General features: G+C 43.1%; 2 protein-coding genes across 12 annotated transcripts in view; one reads left to right on the top strand and one right to left on the bottom strand.

The window, feature by feature from the left end:
* The window catches only part of LOC6732854 (tyrosine-protein phosphatase Lar), a 114,576-nt gene that overhangs the window by 21,585 nt on the left and 71,436 nt on the right, over window positions 1–21,555 (bottom strand). For all 11 annotated transcript variants that reach the window (XM_039293883.2, XM_039293885.2, XM_039293894.2 and 8 more), the window contains one exon: window positions 9,843–10,022. In XM_039293883.2, the coding sequence (XP_039149817.1) occupies window positions 9,843–10,022 (180 nt within the window). The remainder of the gene's footprint in view (window positions 1–9,842; window positions 10,023–21,555) is intronic.
* Window positions 27–1,410, top strand: LOC6732855 (protein screw). The gene has a single exon (XM_002079929.4). The coding sequence runs from the start codon at window positions 208–210 to the stop codon at window positions 1,408–1,410; it is 1,203 nt and encodes a 400-aa protein (XP_002079965.2). The 5' UTR covers window positions 27–207.

The raw sequence follows: 21,555 nt of genomic DNA, 5'->3' as shown, positions 1-21,555 counted from the left end.
AGATATACCTGCTACTTATTACTAGAACAGCTGCCATATTTCAGCTTTTACCTGACTAATGGGTTGGATAACCCTTTATATAGATTTATTTTACAGCCCACCTAAATGCAGTGATGCAATTGAACTACCTGTTTCCATATATAAGATACTGTTCCATAACCAAAGAAATCAGTATTCGTTCGAGTCTCTCTATAAGAACAACACAAAATGTTGAACGTGTTTTTAATAACCAGCCTCTTTTATGTTGCGAGTGCCACCACCTATGTGACCACCAATAGTCACATCGAGATGCCAATATACCAGAAGCGTCCTTTGAGCGAGCAAATGGAGATGATTGATATCCTGGATTTGGGTGACCGTCCCAGACGACAGGCGGAGCCCAATCTCCACAATTCAGCCTCGAAATTCCTTCTCGAAGTTTACAACGAGATTAGCGAGGACCAAGAGCCCAAAGAGGTACTGCATCAGCGCCACAAACGCTCGCTGGACGATGACATCCTGATTTCCAACGAGGATCGACAGGAGATTGCCAGTTGCAATAGCATCCTTACCTTTTCGAGCCGCTTGAAACCCGAGGAACTGAACAACGAGCTTGATATGCACATTACCTTCAACACCAACGATGTGCCAGTGGATTTGAGTTTGGTTCAGGCCATGCTCAGGATATACAAGCAGCCAAGTCTGGTGGACAGAAGGGAGAACTTCACCGTGTCCGTGTACCGAAAACTGGACAATCGCCAGGACTTTTCCTATCGCATCCTGGGCTCTGTGAATACTACGAGCAGCCAACGTGGCTGGTTGGAATTCAATTTGACAGATACGCTGCGGTCTTGGTTACTCAATAAGGGACTGCAACGGCGAAACGAGCTAAGGATATCAATTGGCGACTCCCAGCTGAGCACATTTGCAGCTGGATTGGTGACACCGCAGGCCAGCCGCTCCAGTTTGGAGCCCTTTATTGTCGGCTATTTCAACGGTCCCGAGCTGCTGGTCAAAATACAGAAACTTCGTTTCAAGAGAGATCTGGAGAAGCGAAGGGCAGGTGGTGGTGTGCCACCACCTCCTCCGCCGCCGCCCGTGGATCTGTACAGACCTCCGCAGTCCTGCGAACGCCTCAACTTCACCGTGGACTTCAAGGAGCTGCACATGCACAACTGGGTGATAGCGCCCAAAAAGTTCGAGGCCTATTTCTGCGGCGGCGGTTGCAACTTCCCGCTGGGCACCAAAATGAATGCCACCAACCACGCCATCGTCCAAACCCTGATGCACCTAAAGCAGCCGCATCTGCCCAAGCCCTGCTGTGTGCCCACAGTTTTGGGTGCCATCACTATTCTGCGGTATCTCAATGAGGACATCATCGACCTGACTAAATACCAAAAGGCGGTGGCCAAGGAGTGTGGATGTCATTAGATTTAATTGCCTATTTCGATTGTGGTGTACATAGTAATGGTGTAGTTATAAGTTTAAGTAAGATGAATACAACTAAAAGTACTTGTAAAACTGACATATTTGAGTTTCAATCGTAGTAGTGATTCCTTCTTCTAAGATACATATATCAACTGCTTAAAAAGGCTTAGAGCTGTAAAGGCTTTAAAAAATATCCATCGATGCTTAAATAAGTTACTAAAACTCTTCATTAAACTCAAGAGCCAACTAGTTGCTACACTTACGAGAACGTAAGCCTATTTGAATATTGTGGTGCAAGGCTTTTATGCTTATTTAGCACAACCCCTACTTGTTACGCTCTTTTATGACCTCCTTTGGTAATGGGCACCGGGGTTTAACCGTAACAGACTCCTTAGATCTTAGATTTATCAATAAATTTGAAAGTCAAATGATGTTTGCTTATCTCACATCACTTTGATAGGCAACCCACATTATCCTTGCCCCATAAAAAGGTCCTCAATTCACCTTTATGCACGGAATCCATCCATCCACTCGACTTTGGCATGTGGATGCCACGGCGGCCATGAGAAGCAACACATGGAAAATTAACACTTTTTATATGATTTTAAAAGCCATATAAATTTTACGACTAGTCACCGCCATCCCCCGAAGATGTTGCAATCCCTCCAATGAGGAATTACACACCCGCACACGACTATTAAAAACCGTCGCTCGCTTTTCCGGCATATTACGCTAATGTGGATGACAAACATACGGCGGAAATGCCGGAGGAGTATTTTCGATGTTTGGAGTGGCGGGGGAGGTTGGGGGGTAGGGTCATAAAATGCCTTCACATTGACATTATATTTATATGACTAATAAACAATGAAGCACGAGAGGGCGATGAGTAGACAAAATGAATTTCACGCAAACAAAATCCACTTCCCTTCGGGGTTGTTGTGCTTCCCCCAAAAATCCAGTGGCTTTTAAATCAACAGTTACGAATGCGTTTTTCCGGCAAACAATATTTTTGACAGCCATTGGCATTTTGGAGCTGGCCAAAACCATTAAGTTGTGGCCCAAATGCGTATGTTATGGCGCTTTTTAATTGACCAATAACTATGATTTCACACGATGATTCAGAGGGACACAGTTGACATCACATGATTTGTTTTACTCGGTTTATAATTTATTTTGCAAATTCATTTCATACTTTTCGCAAAATCATATTAGCATTTTAAATGAAGCATGAGAGATTCGTTAACAGCGTGTGAATTTCTAAGCGTTTAAACTCCAAAGCCGACTGTTACTGTGTGTGTGTGTGTGAGAGTGTGCGTGTGTGCGAAATTAATCATATTGAGTTCGATATTCAATTTTCTCTCGCACACAATTAACGAACAACCTCAATTCAATATGCACACGTACTCACACAGAGCATGTGTGTGTGTGTGTGGGTGCGCAAGTTTAAAATCTGCATGAAATATGACAATTAATTTGCGAAACAAGAGTTTTTCATATGCAATATTATCGTTTAATTATTTATTGCTGCATTTTGCGCATATTCAAGCAGTATTGATCGCGCTTAAACGGAAAGCTTAAATTACAAAATCGTATTTTCTTTCGATATAATACCGAGCTTAACATTGTGATCGATTGCAAAAGTTCATTGTCCTTCGAAAGAACATCGTTTGTATCTTCCTACTTATAGTCATATTTGAATTCGTTATGTATTTTAATTAAATAATTTGCTAGTTACCCCAAGCAAGGTGCAAAAAGAACTAATTACCATTTGTTACATAAAGCTTATGGCATATGTTGCACACTGCAAATTTGTGCTGGTTTAATATCCCTTGGCAAAGGGTTGTGTAGTTACCATTTAAAAGGAATAATAAATAGACCGTGTCAATAAACAAATATGGGAGTACAATCGACTACAGTTGAGTGAATCATTTTAATGGCTTCTGAAGCTGCAGGGCCATAAAAAATATAGACGCCAGGGGTCTCGAAAAAGGGCAACTAAAATAGGAACATTTTGCAGAGCTAGCTAAATTCTAATTTATAATTATAATATCTACCAATTACATCTATCGTATATATCATATATCTAAATTGTTTCTTGGTTTACCCCCCTCTGAAAAGAATCCTTGACTACGCTCGTGTTCTTCGCATATTGAGCAAAAACTGCTGGACAGCGTTAAATGTTGCAAAATCGCTCAGTTCGCACTAAAGCCATGTTTATTGTGTCTATTTTATGTACCTTTCCGTTTTACTATGGATGTCATTTTTTGTTTGATAGCAACAAAACAAACGGGGCAGCTGTGGGGCATGTGGGGCATGCAGGGGGGAATAAAAAATGGGCAGATTGCTGTGCGGTTTTAGTGCAGCGCCCATTGAAGCTGTGTTTTAGGTGTGTTTTCGCTGTGAAAAGGACGCTTTGTGCTTTTATTCGCGCTGCCACTGCCGGCTCACCTATAACATGCATCAAAGTTGATTGTTGCGAAATTTATTGCATGCTATTTGGCCTGCATGGCGGAACATTTATTACGCTTGTTGCACTTCCGGTGCAGCCAGCATTGCCCCAACAGACTGGCCTATTGTTTAGGGTCCGCTGAACCATTCAAACAAGCATTAAATGGTGCAACTTTTATAAATAATCGAACCCCTCTCACTTCCCGCTGAAATGTGTAGCAAACAAACGCCACTTGCCCCATCAGCATTGCTGACATTATTCGAGGTAAGGAGGCGCCACAATAGGATGCAAATTATGGAACAGAAAGACAGCGTCTGTGGAGAGCGTTGATTAAAATTTACGCAGCCAAGTTTCATTAAAACTCTTGCCAACCCTCTGCCAAAAACATTAACTTAAGCCACCTCACACACAGATACACACACACACACACACAACTTGCGTGCGTGATGGCTGTAGCAATAAAAATTAAGCTAGCATACATCTGGGCGCCGTCTGCCTCCCGAATGTAAGTCATTTTCACCGAGTTTTCGGCCTTGTCTCTGCGTGCGTGTGCTACTCTTATGAAAATTAAAAATTCTTTCAAGCGCCATAAAAAGGAAATGCAAACAAATGGACAGGCTAGCAAACGAGTCCGCTCGGTGAGCAGGTGAATATTTTATGAAAAATGTCGCTTAACCCAAAGGGGTTTGGCTTCAAGCGTTTCTGAAAAATTATACAAATCATTCTTAAGAGTTTAAGGCGGTGTTATGTGCTGATGGTTAGAATGGTTTGTAGTTAGAAAAAACGATCGATCAAGCAAGGTTTCAGATGAATGTTCTTTATTACAATTGCTAGGTAAGTCATTGCTCATTTATGATATGATCTTTTTTTTGAAGGCTTAAACAATCTAGCTTAGACAATTCTTTCTTAGTTATTTTAAAAACTTTTCAAAAGCGATTTCCAGATTGAAGCTCTGTAGTTTGCTCATTTTCCCATTCTGCGAGGGGCATGGAGCACTTTGTGCCACCCTGTGGCCGTTGTAAATGTGGCAAGACATTGGCTGCGGGTTAGTTCGGACGTGGCACACATGTGGCACGCCACACAGCTGCACTTCCGCTAGCGCAGTCATTTTCATATTCAGCAACTTCCGCTGGAAACGCACACTCCTGCACTTTCGTTGCCAAGGATTTTCGCTTCGAGTTGGAGTTCGACTTCGACTTTGGCATTGGGTTCAGCTTCAAATGCTTGGCTGCACGCCCAAATGGGATTATTAATTTAATTATGCTTTAATTTAAGTAGTCCTCGTTGTCGTCGTCGTTACAAAGTGACATTTATGGGGCGACTTTGCCCGCCTCCCTTCCTACTTCTGCGCCCCAAGTTCATCCACATAAAAGTGTGCAAAGTTTCAATTTTGGTAATGCAAGTGACGACGACTTATCGTCAACCGAAAGAAGAAACCCAACTGACCCCCATTCCAGCCACTTCACGAGGCGGAGGAGAGTGGAGGTGGAGCTGGAGCTGGAGCTGGAGCTGGAACAGGACATGCCCCCGCTGGGAGAAAGCCGTTCTAGTCATGCACATTTTGGCAATTACTGTCTCATTTTCAACAAAAGTGACTGTCAACTCTTTCGAGCTGCTGGAGGAGCGACAAGGAGTGACAAGGAGGAGCTCATAATTTAAGCATTAAACTTTTCCCAAAATGCTTTCAAGTTGACTTGCCTTAACTACAGTTTTACGGCTCAAGTAAATAATTGCGTGCAGACCCCGCTTTCCCGCTTTCCCGCCACCACGCCATACCATTTTCCCCATTTTCTCATTTTCCCTCCGCAATTTCCTCTGGCCCACAGGTTGGTCACGTCAAGTGGCAAGGCGATTGTAATGATGGAGCCCAGCAATTAAAGAGTTGTGGAGCTGGAGCTGGAGCCGGAGCAGGGGCCCAGGTCGCAGTTCGCAGTTCGCAAGTCGAGGGGCCATCATCGTCGCAGCTGCTGCCCCTTTTTTTGGTGGGGCAGGAAGTGGAGCTGTTGCCACGTGCAAGTTTCGAACAAAAGAAGGTATAAAAATGTCATATAAAAAATAAGACGATGTTGCAAGCTGGGTTCTCTTCCGCGAGGCAAGCTCGTCGTCGGTCGGTCGGTCGGTCGGTCATAAGTTGCTTTTAAGTTTTGCACATAAAGGTCTACCTGCTGAGTTATATGGCCTCCTCTATTCGCAGTTTTACGCCACGGCAATCCGGCGAGCAATCCAACTCAATACTCAGCTAGTTAAAACTTGAGTGCCCACTTGAGCAAAGCTGTGTTTAATTTTAACTAGACTTTTATTGACATGTTTTGCTTATAAGATCGTGTTCTTTATATTTACTTAATGGAATGCTTAAAGAAACACAAAAGCCAACCGAGTTTACACTTGGCATTTACGTACCTACATTTCCTCGAAGTTTATAAAATAAAGATTGAATGAAAATGGAAGTTCTCTGCTGACTGGTGCGATTCAATTGCACCTGCTCCAGGCACGGAAGCCATTATCGTCTCAATCGCTCCCTGAAAGACCCTTCTTCGTTGACACTTCCATTCAGTCGAGTTCATCTGCCAACACACAACCCATTAAGACAATTGGCTCAGGCGAAACCAATTTCTGATAAGCCTCTTTTGCTTAAAAGCCAAATTATGATATTTGAAAGAGCCCCACATTTTTCTGCTACCCCTTTCCCTTTTGGCCAATGAGGATTCCAGCCCCAAGAATGTAATTTCCCCAGACGCTGCGGCAGAACCTTTTCATGGTAAAAAGCAAAAGGCAGAAAAAACAAGGAAACCAGCAAGGGAAACAGGGAAAAACCGTGGTCACTACGCCAAAGGTTTTTTTATTCCTTCCGTTATGCTTTTTATTGAACAAAAGCCCTCAGGGACTATTTGGCGAAATAAAAATAAAGGTATAATACTCAATAATATTGTCGCTGGTCGTTGCCCGCCTTCGTCCTATTGGGAGCCTACCCTTTTTTCCCGTTTCGCTTCGCAGGACTAAATTAACTACCAACTGGCAGAGAGTACGAAATGCCCTACGCAGTAATTTTAAATAAATTATTTATAAATGTGTTTGTGCATTCGAGTGCGACCGCTGTCATTTGCCTTTGCTGCCACACGCTCAAGTGGAAAATGTTGAAGAACCAAGAAGCGAGCTAAAACAGCGAATACTTTGAATAATGCCTAAGAAAATTGGGTAGTTATATGTGCGCTTTGCAGTAGATTTTGCAGCTTACTTGGGAAAAGGAAATGTATTTTTAAGATTTTTGCAGAGCTCTATATACTTTACTATATCCCCTCCCCTCGCCCATTCCTTTGTGATTCTCAACGATTTTCGGACTGGCCCGAGGGCCACTGGCAAAGAGGAGTGTATAATAATCACATTAATGTATCCGAGCGAAGGCGATTGGTGTGCGTCAAAGGAAAGGGAGCACAGCATGGCCCGCCTGGCCATGAGGTGCTTCGGGCTCTTGAGACGCTTTTATTAAAATAATAAAGTTCTAATTTAATTATGACGCGAACAAAATGAAGTACGACTGCCGCCGAGTTACTTTTCATTTGATAACTCACGTACCCCGAGAGGACCTCATCTCCGCCCTCCGCCACCCGCAATCCTGCGTCCCTGCAGGCTCTAATTAGCAGGCGGCGGCCGTATAACCGAAAAATCAACGCGCTCAGGGGAAAATGCCCTGGATATATATGGGGAGTGGGGCAGTGGGTGTACAATAAAGGACCATAAAGTGCTAATTGAATAAAACGGCACATGACTTGCATAACTTATTATGCGAAATATTTATTCTCGCCGCTGCAGAGAGACGCAGGACGAAGGACACAGAACTCGGGACGCGTTGGATCTTCACAATGGGGCAGCTGGGCGAACCCGTCCGAATCCGAATCCTCACCTCGGGCCAAATATTTATTTTCATAAATTTAAAGCGCGCTTTAAGAGGAGTGCGGGGAGGCGAAGCGAAAAGGGCGTTTAGGGCACCCAAAAGGATATTTAGCTGGCGGAAATACTTTTACGTTTCGTTTAACGCGCCAAAGATGGTGCCAGTCTGGTCGAAAGCCCCATCCCCCCACTGGCTCCTGACCGTAGCTCACCTTTTGCAGGTGGGTAAAACAAGTTGCTCGGCCCACGTAAAACTAATTTAACCCGCAAAAGCCTCCTCCTCAAACTCCTCCTGCTCCTCCTCCGCCTGCTCCTCTTCTATATCCACAAGCCAACACGGCCACTTTGGTTCGTGTTGCGCTAAATTAGTCGACCTCCACATCCGTGAAAGGCGGGCAAAAAATAGGAGAATCCAACAAATATCCGTGGACTATGTTTGCATGGATTCTCATCGTTGGAGCGGCGAAAATAATTTCACCTTGGGGAAATACATGTAACAGTTTTTAATTTGCATCGCTGTAGGCCAACAAAAGGCGATGGATAGTTTGGTTTGGACCGCGTTTCAAATGGCTGCAAGTTGCGGAGTCGGGGCAACCTAAAGCAATCTACTCGCTTGAATAGTCTGATGCAAGGAAAGCAAGGAAATTTGCCCCCGAGGGAATACACTTTAGTTTCTCATCTATTTATTAGCTTTTCATTTGAATGCTTTTCATATATGAAATGGTAGAATAGAGAAGTTGAAATGTCCTTCAGTTTGTAGTTCCATAAAATGATCGGAAATATTTTAAAACCTTTCCTATTGTACAAATGGATTATCTTTTTGCAACATGTCCTTGCAACAACCTGTACCGCACAAAAAGGACGCTGCGCCATCTCAGGACGCCTGAAAGTCAGTCGCATCCTGGCAAAGGACCTCCCATGGAGGCCAGTCAATTGTTTGGCGGGCTGTCATTACGCGTAAGCGACCATTTCATTAGCATAGCGGCGCCACAGGCAGATGTTGGATCACAGGACCACTGGCCCAGCAAGGACATCGCATAATGTTTTTGTTAACGTCGCTGTTTTCTTGCCATGCCCAACACGTTTCAATTGTTAGGGCTCGATGGTCGAGGTGGCCTAGGTGGTGAATGATGGCCCAGTGGAAAACATTTGTCCGATCACCGCGTCCTGGCAATTGAAATAATGCCCGTCCAGCTCCCCTCGCGCTATAGCTTTTCCGCATTTTCCGCAGGCCCACCGTCACTCCACTCGCATTTCGTTTGTCAACGTGTCCATTATTGATGTCGTTTTAAAAGGCACTCTTTAATGCATATTAATGTCAATATTAATGTCAATATTTGAGCCTCTAATGACCGGAGGCCATTCGGGCCTCTGCAGCTGGCAGCTTTTGTGTTAGTTTCGCCCACTTAGTCCTCCGTTTGATGTGACACACAGAGAGAGGAAGATCGGTGTGCTAACGACGCGACCTGACATTGAACATATAATTATCAAATGCTGCGAGTCCTGTAAGTCCTGCGACGCCTGATTAAAGGACCCGGTGACGTTTTGTTGACATGCGGAAAGTTTGAGAGAGCTGGAAAAGGTCGCCCCATCCTCATCGGCCTTTCAAAGGACGAACTTTGCGCGGGTGAGAGTGGCTGGCTGCTACCTGACAAAAGTCAAACGTTAACTAAGCGCCCGAAAACTTGCGACACAAAGTGCGTCGAAGCGTAAGTAAACTCCCAAGAAATTCAAATGACCGTAAGCGAAAAACAGCTGAGCAAAAAATTATCTAAAAAGGACGAGACCCGCTCAAAAGGCAGCGGACACAGTGTGGGACTAGAATTTTAATAAATGAAGTCCTTGGTCCCATCGAAGCTCCCAGGCGAACATAATGTAACGTAATCCCTGGCCAATGGGAGATAATACAACTCAATCTATGTATATATGTACCAAAAATGTATAAACTGTTGATTGACTTAAGGGATCATGATTCTAAATACTTAGTTACCTTAAAAAGAAAAAGATTGTTTAATATCTAAGTAAATATTACTTATACTATCAGTGTGTTGCAAACTTAAGTTAAGTTATTAAAGCAAACTGACTCAATTGTACTTACCATCCTTGAGAGAGTAGCGCGGATTGCTCATATCAACCTTTGTCTGATTCTTAATCCAGTAAATGTTTGGCGTCGGATTGCCGATGGCTTTGCATGTCATGAGGACCGTGTGACCCACTTCAATGACGCGAGTTCCCGGACCCTGGGTTATAACCGGAAAGCCTGCGGGTGTTTTATCGCCTGCAACGAGGAGAAAGTCGCGGGTAACAAAGGGTTAAAAATTATTATGTTGCGAAATGCGAAAAACAAAACAAAAGTAGCGAGCGCAAAAAGCAGTGTGCTCATATGGCAGTTTAAGAAGGAGCGGGATCTGCGAGGGAACTGCGAGGGCACAGGACGCCTAGGAGTTTTGGACAAACAATATGGCGTGGCACACAAACACACTCTCTCTCACACACACACTCTTATGCGAACAAAGTATTGTTTTACACGACTCTTTTATACATACGGAAGTTGCCGTTTTCTGCCATTTTTTCTTTTTTGTGTGTGAAAGCTTGGCTGCGTCGTCAGTTGCTTTTGTTGGCTGCTTTCTACGCCATTTTGTAAGTCAAACAATGGGATTCCCGCACTCACACACTCGCACAGTCGCACACTCGCACACCCGCACACACGCAGCATGCACACAAGTATTTGTGTGTGAGGTCAGCATTTACCCCAACTCCGGGTGACATTTCCTTTGTTGCAACGCTTGCCAGCTTTAAGGGAATTTCAGTTGTGGACGCTTTGCCCTCGCCCGCCTCTCCTCCGCTTCCCGAAATCCCCACTTCCATTTCATTTTATTTCATTTTATTTTTCCGCTTTCTGCGACCAGCTTAAAGAAAACTCTCGCGGTGGCTGTCAAGTGGCCCCGGCTGCGACTGTCATCTGCGCGCCCAACTGCATCTTTCAAATGAACAAAGCTCATTTACATTTTCCAATTAAATCCGTCGGCGGCCATGGCAATTGGCAAAAAACGGAGCGGGAAAAGGGGGCCGGGATGTGGACGTGGATGTGGATGCGGATGCGGATGCAGATGCAGATGAGGGCCAAGCGGATGCGGATGATTCCAGCTGCCACTGACGCCGCCAGCAGCTGCCGTTGCATTCCATCTGCCGACTGTTGCTGTAGGATTTGCTACACTAGGCGAGAGAGTGCTACAAGTTCGGGATCCCTAACTAACATTAGAATCCTGCCAACTCACTTCCCAAAGTAATTCCCTTAAAATGAACCAGCGCATCTCAAATAGCTTATAGTAATTACTTCAAGATCCCGAAAATACCTTTGTTCCCCCTTTAAACTTCAGTTTCCGAATGTCTTATCTCAATCCTTTTTGAGGATAGGGTATGTGGCGGTTGTTGTGGTCGCATTGACTTTCCTAAGCCAGCTTTTTGGCATTTACTGAAACATTTAACAGCGACAAAATCCACAATAAACGGGCACCGAGAAGTTAGTTGCAGTCGCTTGTATTTGCCCTGGCCTTTCCTCTGTTAACTGCTGCATCGCTTTCGTCCTGCCGGCCCCCGTATGTCCTGCCAAAAATGTCTTGCCTCGCACTTAGTTGCTGTGGAGTGTGTTTTTCGCCTTCTGCAGGATAAATTCGGATGCAGGATGCGAAGCGTTTGTCTGTGTGTGTGTGTGCGTTTGTGGTGTGTTTTCAGCGTGAAATTAAAATTTTAACACAGAGGATACAAAAAATGCGGTTGCCTGTGAATATGTATATGCTTTGCACAAAGGCATAAAATGCAAAACTCCAGTAGCAAAAAGAATAAACAACGCAGCATTGATGTTGACATTTGACGTTGCCGTCATCATCATCATCATCGCACACATCCACAACTGCACATGCACATCCACACATTGTGTCCCAATGTCCTGCAGTCCCGAATGTCCTTCCTCCCAGCCCGCTTCTGCCCCTTCAGCCCCCCTCGATTCCATATTGTCGGTTGCCATTTTCAGTCATTTTCACATCACCCTGCCGTTTGTGCGCCGCCGTTTGTTTCGTTGCTTTATTTATTATTGCAGTGTCACTTCCTCGCAAGTGCATAACGAAACAAACACGCAGCAGCCGAAAACGAAAAAACAAAAGGGCAAATGAAACACAACGAAACTGGGCCAAAATTAACAAATAAAACTTTTACATTTGTATTAAACAATGTAGAAAAGTGCATTCTATTCGAATAACGAATGTGCAGGAGTGCAAACAGCGCCAAAACTCCGACTAAGCGTATAACAATGAACAAATATCAAAGCACTACGGATAGAGTTCCTCTTTTCAAATGGTTTCGTTTTTCGAATTGCCAAGGGAAGAACCCTAAGCTTTTGAGTTTGGACAAATATTAAAAAGCCAATCAGACTCGAAAAATGGCGAAAAAGCTACAGTTCCCCCCATTTAAAGTGGCTAAAACCAACAATAGCCAAAGGGCTCAATTCGCATTTGAAATTTGTAGTTTCGTCAATTTTTGTGAGAAATCCTTGCAAATATGTGGTAAAGAGGATAAAAAGGCTTAGTTAAATAAGCAATCTAGTGAAGATAAAAAGGGTCAGATAAAAAAAAAAAATGTAATTTAAAAGTAGAAGTACTTTAAGAGCTATTCAAATAACCTTGAAGAACCTTTATTTGATTAGCGCACTGAACGCAATCCCAATAAATGGATACTCCTGCCGTCGACAGGCCATAGTGCCAATTTATGGGACTTTCCATCCGCAGCAAGGCACTTTCGCATCCTTTCATTATGTGACCAAACTTGCACAGCCCGTTGTTCTCGAAACTGATGACAAGTGCCGCCCAAAAATCCACAACAACAGTTCACACTTAACAATGAAACTGGACGATGTTGTGCGCCATGTGTGAGCGGAAATTTTGGGAAAATTTGGCTGGATGGAAGAGCTGGCCAACACTTAATTTACAGCATTATATAGAGGTCCGACGGGAGAGAAGAGGTGCAGCCATAGGAAGCCTATCCTCGCAAAAAAAAAAAACTAATGTAGAACGCATGGATGGTTAGGAATACTATGGTATGTGCGGGGCGACAGTGCGTGACCAAAAACTGATGAAGGCAGAAGCGAACTTATAAACAAGAGAGAAGGTTATACTCGAGTCTAGCGACTATTAGATACCCATTACTATGAATTAATCTGAATAAAGTGTCAGAAGTCGCGGAAGTTTCACACGAATTGACTTTATGTGCTGATATTCTTTCTACGAACATTTACTTCACTTTAAATAACTTTCTAGTGAACCCAACTAAATATTTTAAAGTTTAAGAACGCATTATTTTGTCACTAGAAACAGCCTAATCCACAAATTCGAACCTTGCGGTTTTAAAATTAAAATATACGGACAGATGGCAACGATCCTTATCAGGAATACACATACTCTATGGGTTGGAGTTTGATACCTTCTACCAGATACAGACGTTCCAAAAAATCGAATATACCCTTATACTCTACAAGTAGCGGGTATAAAAAGTCAAAAGCAGCAGTGGCACCCACCAGCCTGTCGAATTCCTCTGACACTTTCATGCATTTCAATTAAACTGTCGCTCGAGTGCGAAAATGTACAAGGCTAAATGCTTGAATAATGTCGAAGTTGGGGATCAAGAACAAAAGCTGACTAGACGACAGCAACACCACTACCATTACCACCACCATCGCCATCACCTCATAGCTCTGTTGATCTCGGCGACAGGTTTTTAATGAATTAGCCGAAAAGAAAAAGAGGGGGACTAAGAAAGGACCTCCTGCCCGCCACCGGGTCCTTTCATATACATATGGCGACTGTATGGAAGCGTGTATCTTGAAAACGATAAACATCATTAGCCGGCACAAAAGGGCTTTATTTGCATCTCGTCTGCTTTTAGGTGCCACTGACCCGCCGCCAGGATGAATGAAATCCGCCAAGACTGGGAATCTCAGGTTTTGCCTTATCGAGTCCAATTCAAAAGGCGCATTTTCACGCCATGCTTTTTTTTTGTATCCCCGACATCAAAATGTTTCTTTTTTTCGTCTTTTGTCTCTGGTCAAAGAGACGGAAAATATGTTGTGTTCACAAGAAACTCGGAACGCTGGATGAATGTCACTCGAAAAGGGTGTTTGTGGACACGGCAAACATTTCCGAGCGAAATGCTTAAAGCAAACTCGCCATTTTGGCTTTAAAGTCACCGCAGGTTTCACAAAAGAGCGATACAGCCGGCTACTGGCCACAAAGCATAAATTTGCATATTTTAATTATTCATGCATTTTTAAGATTGATAAGAAATGTTGTGGCCAACCGACGTTGCGTTCGTCGTCGTCTGTCCAAGGATTTCCAGGGGTCTCTATGCTCCCGGCTAGTTAAAATATCATTTTTCATTGGTCAGCAGGAGCAAAAGCATCAGATCCGGAAAATTTGTACCGAACATTTTCCGTTCTGGGCGACACAAAGTGTGAACTGACATGGCAAAAGAGTTAAAAGTATGATTAAATTGTAGGAAAATCAACTTCGTTTATGGTTAAGAAATATTTAGACTTTCCTTTAAAGTCTCCAGTTGGCACAAAGAACTGATGAAATGTTCAACATAGAAGAAAACATTATTTTAAAAAACATTTTGGAATGATCATTGCTTGTGCTTCGAATTGAAATCCCAAAATAGATATATGTAGCAAACGCTTTAGGACAACAATAATTTTAAAAAGTCATTGAAAAGAAATCACATAAATTGAAAATTAAAACTGGTCACTGAGAGACGGACCTCTCCAAAGGACGGACATAATTATTTATAATACACACGGAAATAAATTCAGTGAACAAGAAAAGACAAAAGCTAAATCAAGCAATCCAAAGCAAATCAAACTTGGTGTCAACTTATTTCGGATTATTCCCGGCAAACTTTTCTCCTTGCGAGCGAAGTAGCCAAGCAATTGAAAACAAATCAAAACCGAGGGAGAAGCGGTGGCAGCCACAATTGACAATCTTGGGATATATATATATATATATATATATATATATTTATAGGCCGGCGTAGGGATACCCCTCACCGAGGACGACTGAGCAAACAGTTGCGGGTTTCTAAGCAAAGTTTCCCAGCTATAGTTAGGGCAAAATCCCAAACAAAACATTCTCGAAAATTGAGTGTTTATTGTGTTAAGTAGACGACACACTCTCCACAGTACCACCAAAGGAGGACACATCCAGAGCGCCAAGGAGCCGGGGGGAAATGGGAAGTGAAAAGTGTGCGACAGGACGAGCCAAAGCTGAAGAGCCTCTGGCAGAGTAAATAACCGTTTTTTAGTGGCAGGCCGGAACGGAAAAAAAAAGGAAAAAGACAACTGGCTAAAGATGTTAGACAATGCCAACAATAAAGCCGCAAGTGCCGGCGGCTTTAGAAAAAAGAAAAGGACAAAAAAAATGGGGACTGGAACCCAGAGCACGAAGACGAAGTTTCATGCCCAAGACGTCGGCAAATTTGTGGCCAGTCAACACTTCCTGTTCCCGGAATCGCATGTGGATTGTCCGGGTGTGTGCGACTTGGACTGGCTATAAGTGACATCAAGGAGACCCATTGATCAGCGTAATGAAGAGGCCGACGGTTCCCTAATTGCTGTCGCCAGCCAGTAGGCCCACTACTGCCCATAAAGGCTCAGATGCAGTCACGCCCCAGAAGATGATGATGCGGATGAGCTCTTGGCTTTCCGAGGCTTCGAGGGTCCTTAAGCTGGCAGCCATGATGGCAGTTAATAGATAATAGCACCGGTCGAAGGACCCTCCCAAGGAGTTGATTTGAGTGGAGTTCAGTTGACGAACTGCTGGCTGACAGCAATCAAATGAGTTGAAGTTCCTTATATAGGCAGCTCCATAGATGCACTCACTACTTTGGACTTCCGACGTGGGCCGTAGAAATATATAAATTGAAATATATACATTTCAAGAAATTGGGCCTTAAGAAACCGTGCACTTTAGGTTTAACCCTAAAATGTTTGCTGATTACGGATCTATGGGAATAATGTACATATATGAAAACCGTAAAAAGCTTGCAACCATTTGTCGATTCCTGCCCTCCAGTGTCCGCTCAGATGTGGATGTGGCTGGAAAAAGGATGCGAGATGTCCTCCTCGTCTGACAAACTGACGGACTTGGATGGCTTGTCTGTTTGTCTAACTGTCAGTTCCGTCTGATGGCTGCATGTGTATCCACTGACAGACGACATGCACAGCGTACATCTTATTAAGTTTGCATTACGATGTTGCACTCCGAGCTAGGTGCTTGTGTCCTTGCAGTCCTTCGGCTCTGTCCGAATCGACTCAACTCCTAAGACGACTGGCACTGAGGCAAAAACATAGCTTAAACTGGAAGGGAAAGGGTTTCTTCTTCAACAACTATTTAAAGGATACAAAATGGTTCCTGCATAAGTCTTTAAGAACATGTTCTCCATTAAAAGGAATCCGATTTACATCAATTTTTCGAAAACTTTTATGAGAGTATTCCAAGTTTTAGTTGGGTAATCCAGACTAGTTTCTCTCAGTGCGCAATGATGAGATAGTGAGCTGGACAGAGGAGTGCATTGAAGTGTGCCGGAGTTTCAATTTCTCTGTCCAGGCCATGACTGTCGAAGTCTATTTTAACATACGTCCGCCGTCCCTTTCGTTTCGAATGCTGCTCTCTCTCTCTCTCTCACACGCTCCGCATTTCGCAATTTAATTTAATTTTTCCCGTTGTAGACGTTTGATAATGCTGCCCCGCCTGCCGAGCAGTTACTATTACTACTCCGGCTGCCACTGCTGCCTTTCAGCAGCTTCTGCCACTGCCACTGCCACTGGTCTACTTCGCAGTTATGGGCTGGCTGGCGCATTTTATAAATTTTTAAACTTATGGCTCATTTTTATGCATTTCCACAGAATGCGCAGTGAGACTGCAAGGGAAAATAAACGAAAAGAAAATGAGGAGCAGAGCAGAGGACGATGTGGAGAGAGAATGGCCGGAAGGTATGCGGACTCAGCCGATTTTCAGTTTCGGCTTGCAACCCATCTCCGCAGGACCTCCTGCTCCTGCAGCTCCTCTCACTTGTCTGCCCCCGGGCATTTCTAATGCGTTTTAATGCTATAATAAATCATTGGGTATCCATTTGTATTGTCAACACAAGTTGACAACCGAAACGAACGCAGAGGACGCGTTTGGCTTGCATGCGTGTTGACCATTAAACGCCAACTGGTATGCAATAAAAAGCGAAAATCGAGAAAAGCTGTTATATTTAGACAGCGAGACACATAAACACCTCACCATCTGGAATTCCTCGACAGTCCTTGCTAATGATTCGTCAGCTAAAGCAGAAAAGTTTTAATGAGATTGGAAAAAGAATGGGTTCGTACAGTGGCAGTGGTAAAATATGTTCAGGCTCAAAGGATGTCGTAAAAATAGGAATATAAACGCCAAATGCCATGCTGTTTCTTTTATATTTCGAGTGCAATCTCCTCGATTTACTGCTGATTTCATGCCATTCAATGCTGAACTATTCATTCACCATTGACCCACATGCCGTCATAGATCACGCGCCGTTTTAGCCTGGCAAACACACCAAGAGAAACGGCGCTCGCAGGCAGCACAAACAAATAGCAGCAAAGGGGACGGCGAAATTAATAAATAAATTAATAAATTACAAATAATTTATCACAATCCGCACACACGCGCGTCGCTATTTCCTATTCCCAGGCAGCCACCTTCTGTCTAAATAAGTCTATTAGAGAAATGAAAATAAATTGCGTGCTTTCAGGCGCCTGCCAGGACGAAACATCGAATGCCGCCGACAACATGCCAACTTGGACAGACACTCACACACTCACACACACACACATAACGAGCAGCAGGAAAAACAAAAGCCAAATTCAATTATAAATGCGTGTAGCAGGCATTGTCTATAAGTCCCTATATGTGTTTATATATAGTATATATAGACAGACGCTGTGGAATGGTTTCGGTTTGACTCTGGCTGTGCGCTTGTGTACTAAGTGTAAGTGATTAATTTTTGACAGGCACATTTGTTGTGCGGTATTGAAAACAATCAATGCCCAATCTACGACACGGCTCCCCAAAGGATCCCCTACCGACATCGGCAATTAGAGAACTTGAGCAAAAATGCCCGGCAAACCTCAAGTGGATTGCTCGAGATTGCGTTTATTGAGATTGAGAACACAACCAGCATGTATGGTAAATAAATATTTTGCATACCATTCCTAATTGACTACAAATCGAGGCCAACCTCGACAGCTATTGCATATAATGTGGGTTTGGGGGTCGCCTTGCAGAGCATTTAATTGTTGGGTAAAAATTATTTATTTAGCATATAACATGATACTTAAAATGTTTGCGGTTTCAGAAAGGAATAAAGTTATATAAATATAACAGCCAAGAATGTAGAAAAAGCTTGTCAAAAAGTGTTTGTAGTCCTTAAATCCTTTCTCTTAATACTTAAAACTACTAGTTACTAATTATAACCGTTATAACCAAACTGATAAACTTCCAAATGAAATCGATAAATACGCAGCAAGACATCACAAGTGCGCCACCTAGCTGTGGTTACATGAACTGTCCATAGCTTTTTAATGAATATTTCGATTTGAATAATTTTTGGCATGCAGATGGATATTGATAAGAATCGACTATATGTGTTGTACTTTAAGAAAAAGCCCTGATAATGTGGCAACCAAATAAATCGATTATGCTCGGGGATTTCAAGACGTGCTCTGATCTCATATCCTCCAAAAAGGGGCTAAAGGCTGTGGCTTAGCCTTCAACTTTCGATGCCTCCATCTCATTTAGTGGCCATTGCTCACATATTTACATGCTGCCTGTTTTTACGACTATCTGCTGAGCCACATCCTTGCACCACCGACCCCGCGCCAATTGGCAAATGTGCGTTTTGGGTAAAATTATAACATAAACCACCTGGATACCCCAACCGATTCTGAATGCTCCGCGTGCAGGTGGTAAATATAAAAATCAAGCGAAAAACCAAAACCAAAGCTGAAAGCCGCCAGAAACCCAGCGAAGCTCTGGCCATAATGCAAATTTATGATCAGAATTCAATTATGTGCTTATTGAAACGCAGCTGCTGCCAAATGTTGCTGGCGTAGGGAATTGTAGGCCATTGTGCGCCAGCGAGGGGAGCAAGGAGGGCCGGCCATTCACGCATCCGGCCAGCAGTTAATACTGCCCAGTTTAACGGCTGAAGCCAAAAGACTATGATTTACGCACACCCAAACAGATACGACCGTCGAATGTGCATGTCCGTGTGGCACAACAAACGAACACTCACACTCACACACACGGCGTGGCAATTGTGGCTTAAAGTGCGTGGCACAGCACTTTATGAGCAACGGGCGCCGCACAGAGGCGTCATTAAATCAGTTAACAAATAAATACCAAACCAAAGAAATCGCGGCGGCTAAAAGGGCCAGCACATTACTGGGCTCAAATTAGGCCAACAGGGATGCGCCAAGTGGCATGGGAAATAATGGTAATTTTAGTTTCAGATGCTATAAAGAAATATCTAATAAACATATTATATACACCTCTAAAAACCAAATTATTTATTAATTACAAAAAGAGAAAAATAAGCAAAGTTCCAAATTATTAAGGTAATTTTAAGGTATTTAGCTTATTTATTATTATTATTTATATTTATTATATTATTATTTCTATTTTGATTGGTTTCTTTTCAATGAAGTCCTGCCGAAAAACTCTCAATTAGACAGCCTAGTAAATAATTCCACTGTTAAATAGTTGCTCGCTTTCAACTTTTACTCTATTGATATGTATTATTTTAATTTACTGCTTGTTTGAGGCAAACTATTTAATTGCGACACACATACGTACAAGGCATAAACATCGCAGGGAGGTGTGGCTTTAAAAATGTAGCTTTTCCAGCTATTATTCTTTTATTTTGTGCTATTTTTTTTAGCTCGATCCCGATGCTGCTTTTCCAGCTTGCACTGTCTGGGCGTTCATGTATAAATAATTTGAAATTAATTACATGTAACAGACTACGGGTTCGCCTGTCTGCTTTATGCGAGTTTGTTGTTAAACCATCACAAAATAAAGGAGAGGGAATAAAAAACAAACAAATATTAAAATAAGTACGAGAAAGGCATCCGTTTGGCTGTTGTCAAAGGTGGACGTCGGTCAATTGGCAGTTGGGTGTGAGCGGTGGGTTATAAAATATATATAAAGTATATGGGAAAACAAGATGTGCGACGACTGCTGCACGGATTTATGGTACGCAATTAACAATGCCGGCCATTAAGCGCAACTACAACTACAACTACAACTATAGCAGCTACACATACAAGCAGAGCTACATTTACAGGCCACAAATACAATTGCACGTCCGCGTGTGAGCGCGTTCAACATTTTATAGCATACTTTTATGGGGCAACAAACAGACTTTTATTCGCATTCACACACAGCACGCTCTCGGTGGTACAGCCGCTGGCAGCTTAAATGTTTTTGAATTTAAACTTATAATTAAAAAACTTTTCTTCTCTGTGCCGGGCCCCCGACATTGTTAGCCCTTTAATTGGCTCTTTGTTACAGTAGTTTTCCGCTTTCCGCCACCGCCATCGGCCCTGCATCCATCCATTCCGTAGTAGCCACCAAATGCCATTTCAATTCATTGGCATTTTTGTTTTTTGGCCCGCGCTCAGACTTAAATCTTTCATATGTAAATGGAATGTTGAACATTGAAATGGACTTGCATTAAGTTGCATAATTACATTTCGCAATAAACGCTGGACACCGCACCGCACCGCAGCACACATATAATTGAGTGCCGTTCGCCTTGCCATTTGGACGTGCCACTCTGGCTGGGGCATCCGGGGCACATACAATATATTATTTATTGCAAATATGCCCATAAAAAGCACAATGTAGTCCGGGCCGGAATGGCGTCTGAGGTAAAAGTAATGGCAACTACCTTTTGCACTTTGACATATGACAACAGCTGCGCTGCTGTATGTAAGCTGTGCATAGTGCCCCTGCTGACATGGTGCATAAAAAATGATTACAACGCACAAAAGTCGGGGAATGCAGTGAAATGTTTGCACTTTTATCCCGTGATAATGCCCGCTCCTGGGATTCTGCGCTGCCTGTGCTGCAGTTAAATCAGTGATAGAAGCGGCGAAATAACCCTTCTCTATTTGTTTCCAACTTTATGCGCATTTCCCATTTGCTTTAATTAACCGCTCGTACTTTAATGAAGACAGTAATGCCATAACAATAATAACTGGAATAATGCACAGGAGAATCGGAGCCACGACACGACACACAGAAAACCAGAGAGCGTCGCATATGGCGCATAAAAATGCCGGAAATGCCGTACAAAAACTAATAACCAAACGGAAATGCAAAAATGCAAACCAGCATACGTACGTTCGTATTTAAACAAGACAACACGAAAATAAAGAATAAAGAGTACAGAATGCAGAATGCAGAACGACAGCCATAAAAACCTTCGCCGTGCTGGGGAATAAACAAAATTGAACCAAAATTGTGGCTCTGCAACTGAATCTGGCACTATGGCGAAGGTAGCGAGCATAAACCAAAGGACATTAAATGTTCAACTGACAGCGAAAAAACTGAAATTTAATTAATTTCATACGCGAGTCAAATATTTTCAGTGTCCAATGCATCTGCATCCCCGTCGATTTCCACCTTTTTGCAACTTAACCTGGGTGCTCATTTAATATATATATTCCAAATTTTTTT

The sequence above is a fragment of the Drosophila simulans genome, chromosome 2L (assembly GCF_016746395.2).
Source record: "Drosophila simulans strain w501 chromosome 2L, Prin_Dsim_3.1, whole genome shotgun sequence".
Lineage (NCBI taxonomy): Eukaryota > Metazoa > Arthropoda > Insecta > Diptera > Drosophilidae > Drosophila > Drosophila simulans.
Note: the sequence above shows the minus strand (reverse complement) of the source record. Positions and strands in the feature narration are given on the sequence as shown.